The 3,177-nt window shown below is 51.2% G+C and overlaps 1 protein-coding gene across 1 annotated transcript in view; it reads right to left on the reverse strand.

Annotated features, from left to right (window-relative positions):
- Positions 1 to 1,137: 1,137 nt before the first annotated feature.
- E2F2 (E2F transcription factor 2) overlaps positions 1,138 to 3,177 on the reverse strand; it is a 27,292-nt gene continuing 25,252 nt past the window's right edge. Inside the window, exon 7 of the mRNA XM_017534525.2 lies at positions 1,138 to 2,978. Coding sequence (XP_017390014.1) covers positions 2,716 to 2,978 — 263 coding nt within the window. The 3' untranslated portion in view covers positions 1,138 to 2,715. The remainder of the gene's footprint in view (positions 2,979 to 3,177) is intronic.

Raw genomic sequence — 3,177 nt, forward strand, 5'->3', positions numbered from 1 at the left:
CATCAGCAGTCATTCCGCTTCTCCCCCCCCAACAGCCTTAAGCAACCATGAATCTCTATAAATTTGCCTATTCTGGATTTTTTATATAAGTGAGATCATATAGGCCAGGCATGGTGGCTCACACCTGTACTCCCAGTACTTTGGGAGGCCAAGCCAGGAGGATCACTTGAGCCCAGGAGTTTGAGATCAACCTGGGGAACATAGTTAGACCTTGTCTCTACAAAAAATCAAAAAATTAGCTGTAGATTGTTTTCTTTACTTTCTTTATGAAGTCCTTTGCAACAAAAAAGTTTTTAATTTTAATGAAGTCCAATTTATCTATTTTCTTCCTTTTGTTGCTTGTGCTTCTGGTGGTGTCATATTTAAGAAATTGTTACTCCGAAAGGCCAAGGCAGGAGGATCATTTGAGACCAGGAGTTCAAGATCAGCCTGAGCAACACAGGAAGACCCTGTCTCTATAAAAAAATTTAAAATTAACTGAGTATGGTGGCAGGCATGTGCCTGTAGTCCCAGCTACACAGGAGGCTGAGGCAGGAGGATTGCTTGAGCCCAGGAGGTCGAGGCTGTGGTGAGCTGTGTTCACACCACTGTACTCTAGCCTGGGCGATAGGTGAGACCCTGTCTCAAAAAAAAGAAAGAAAGAAAGAAATTGTTGCCTAATATAAGGTCACAAAGATTTATGCCTATGCTTTCTTCTAAAAGTTTTATAGTTTTGGCTCATATATTTAGAGCCGATGTGTATACNAGACCGGAGAATTGCATAAACCCAGGAAGTGGAGGTTGCAGTGAGCCAGGATCACGCCACTGCACTCCAGCTGGGCAACAGAGCAAGATTCCGACTCCAAAAAAAAAAAAAAAGAAGATGGGCTTCTGATAAGACTCTTGTATTTAAGGGAGACCAAACGTATTTCTGTAAAGTGTACAAAATTAGCCCTGCTTATAGAGTTGGGGCAGCTGTGACCTGCTGACTTCTCCTGGAAGCGGGCTAACTTGAGGTCCCAGGAAACTGAAGAAACGATGAAGCACAATTATCTTCAACTGGGCATTAGATCACACTGGGCCGTACCCTCAGATAATTCCCCCTCTCAAACTTCAGACATCAGTCAGCTCAGGAGCCATCCAACAAAACCAACTTCATATTTTAAACCAGCTTAATGCTATAAACTCTTTTTTTAAAAGTGCTGTCCAGCTGAGCCTCTAAGAAAACCTGGCTCCCTGAGGGGTGGGTGGTGGGCCTCTCAGACCAACCTGTGCCTCTCTCCAGAAGGCACGGCCTTGGTTCAGCCCAGAGCATCCACATCCCAAGGTGGGTCGGGGACAAGAGCAGCTGGGCTGCAGGGACGATGTGAGATGATTAAGCCTCTGGGGAAACAGGCTGAAGCCAAAAGACCCCCTCAGGACCCCAAGCCTGACGAAGTAACATGAGTCCCTCTCCCCATTAGCTGCCACAACCTGGTCTGCCATGACAACCTCTCTCTGTCACCCCTTCAGCATACCAGGGAAAAAAGGGGTGAACAAGTCACCAAGCGCCAGTCACCTCTGTCCTTGGGGGTCTAAGTGAGCTCTAAGGGGTGGAGACGTCCTTAAACAATCATCCCCTTCAATAAACATGGTAGAAAAAGTCCTCCCGGGGAAGCAGAGAATGATGCCAGCGCTACATGGGGGCCGACAGGATGCTTTTGGCAGTATCTTGTTTTAATCTAACCCTTCTTTATGGTGGGGCTGCCTCTGCCTACCAAGTCCTTGGTGTGAAACGGCTCCTGGACCAGGGCAAGGCAGAAACTCTGAGGAAAGGTGCCCGCCACAGCCATGACAGCTGCCCGCATGTTCCTGTCTGTTTTTCTCAGGACCTTGTCTCTGCTGGACTATTTTTACACCCCAAGGGGAGGGAGAGGTAAGAACTTCCTCAGGAAAGGAGTCTCCTGAGCCGGCAGCTCCTGTTTCCACAGGAGCCTCAGTGTTACCTGCCCTGGGATGGCTCCCTGGAACCATCTCTGGGACAGAGGGGACCAGGAAGCCAAAGCCGGTGCCTCAGCTGGAGATGTGAGGCTGAGAGCAGGGGGCAGGGTGAAAGGGCCCGCAGGGGCTGTTTACTAGAATTATGAGGCCTAAGTGCAATTAGCATCCTGGCAGACCGTACAGCCACTCAAAGACCCAGTCCCCACCACCGTGGGGAAAGCAGGGACTTGACCTGGGCCCCTCCCTTGGAAACCCAGACCTGCCCCAGAACACGGACAGCCATGGGCCCAATGGGCCTGTCTGCAGAGGTCACACTAAAACCTAGAATAATCTCCCTGCTAAAATTCAGGGGGGACAAACAAACACAACTCCACCTGAAATAAATACAAAGGCATTAGGTGCTTCTTGGTTTGTCGAGGTAATTACTCCTCAAAAGGAGGTAGCAGGGCCTTTTCCTGGACTTGGCCACCTCACCTGCAGCCTTCTCGTGAGAAGTCAGAGGTCAGAAGACTGGATGGGCGTCCCCAGGCCCAGCTTCCACTAGGAAAGTGAGGACCCACTCTCTTATCCACACCGCACCCGCATCATCCACACCTCCCCACACAGCTTCTGCTGGCCAGGGCGGGGAAGGAGAGGAGACCCTATGGCCTGAGGGCAGCACCTAGTGTCCAATGTCCCTGTGCAGGCAGAGGACCTGTCAGCCTGTCTGTGAGGAGGTAGAGTCAGGGGCAGGCTGCTGGAGGCAGGCAGGGCCACTCAATTAATCAACAGGTCCCCGAGGTCGTAGGAGTCAAAGAGGTCACTGATGCCCTCACCCGCCTCCAGGCCCCACAGGTAGTCATCCTGGTCCAAGGACGGTGAGAAGCTGATCAGAGGGGAGCTGCACGCCAGGGTTGGGGACAGGAATTGGTCCTCGGTCTGCTGCAGGAGTGGGTGTGGCAGCTCCAGCATGCTGTCAGTAGCCTCCAAGGGCACCAGGGATGGAGGCGGTGGGACCTGCTGGGGGACCGGTGCTGGCACTGGAGACAAACAGACAAAGGTTATGCCTGGCTCTGGTGTCCAACCCTCAGCACACAAGGACAGACTTCCGGTTTTCTGGATGACTGTACCCTTGTCCTCTTTCCTCAGCCTGGGGGGACCGTCCTGCTCTCAAAATCTGCCTTCCAGCTTCTACACTCCACCCTACCCCTTTTCACATTTTTTTTTTTTTTTTTTTTT

The sequence above is a fragment of the Cebus imitator genome, unplaced genomic scaffold, assembly GCF_001604975.1.
Source record: "Cebus imitator isolate Cc_AM_T3 unplaced genomic scaffold, Cebus_imitator-1.0 Scaffold87, whole genome shotgun sequence".
NCBI lineage: Eukaryota > Metazoa > Chordata > Mammalia > Primates > Cebidae > Cebus > Cebus imitator.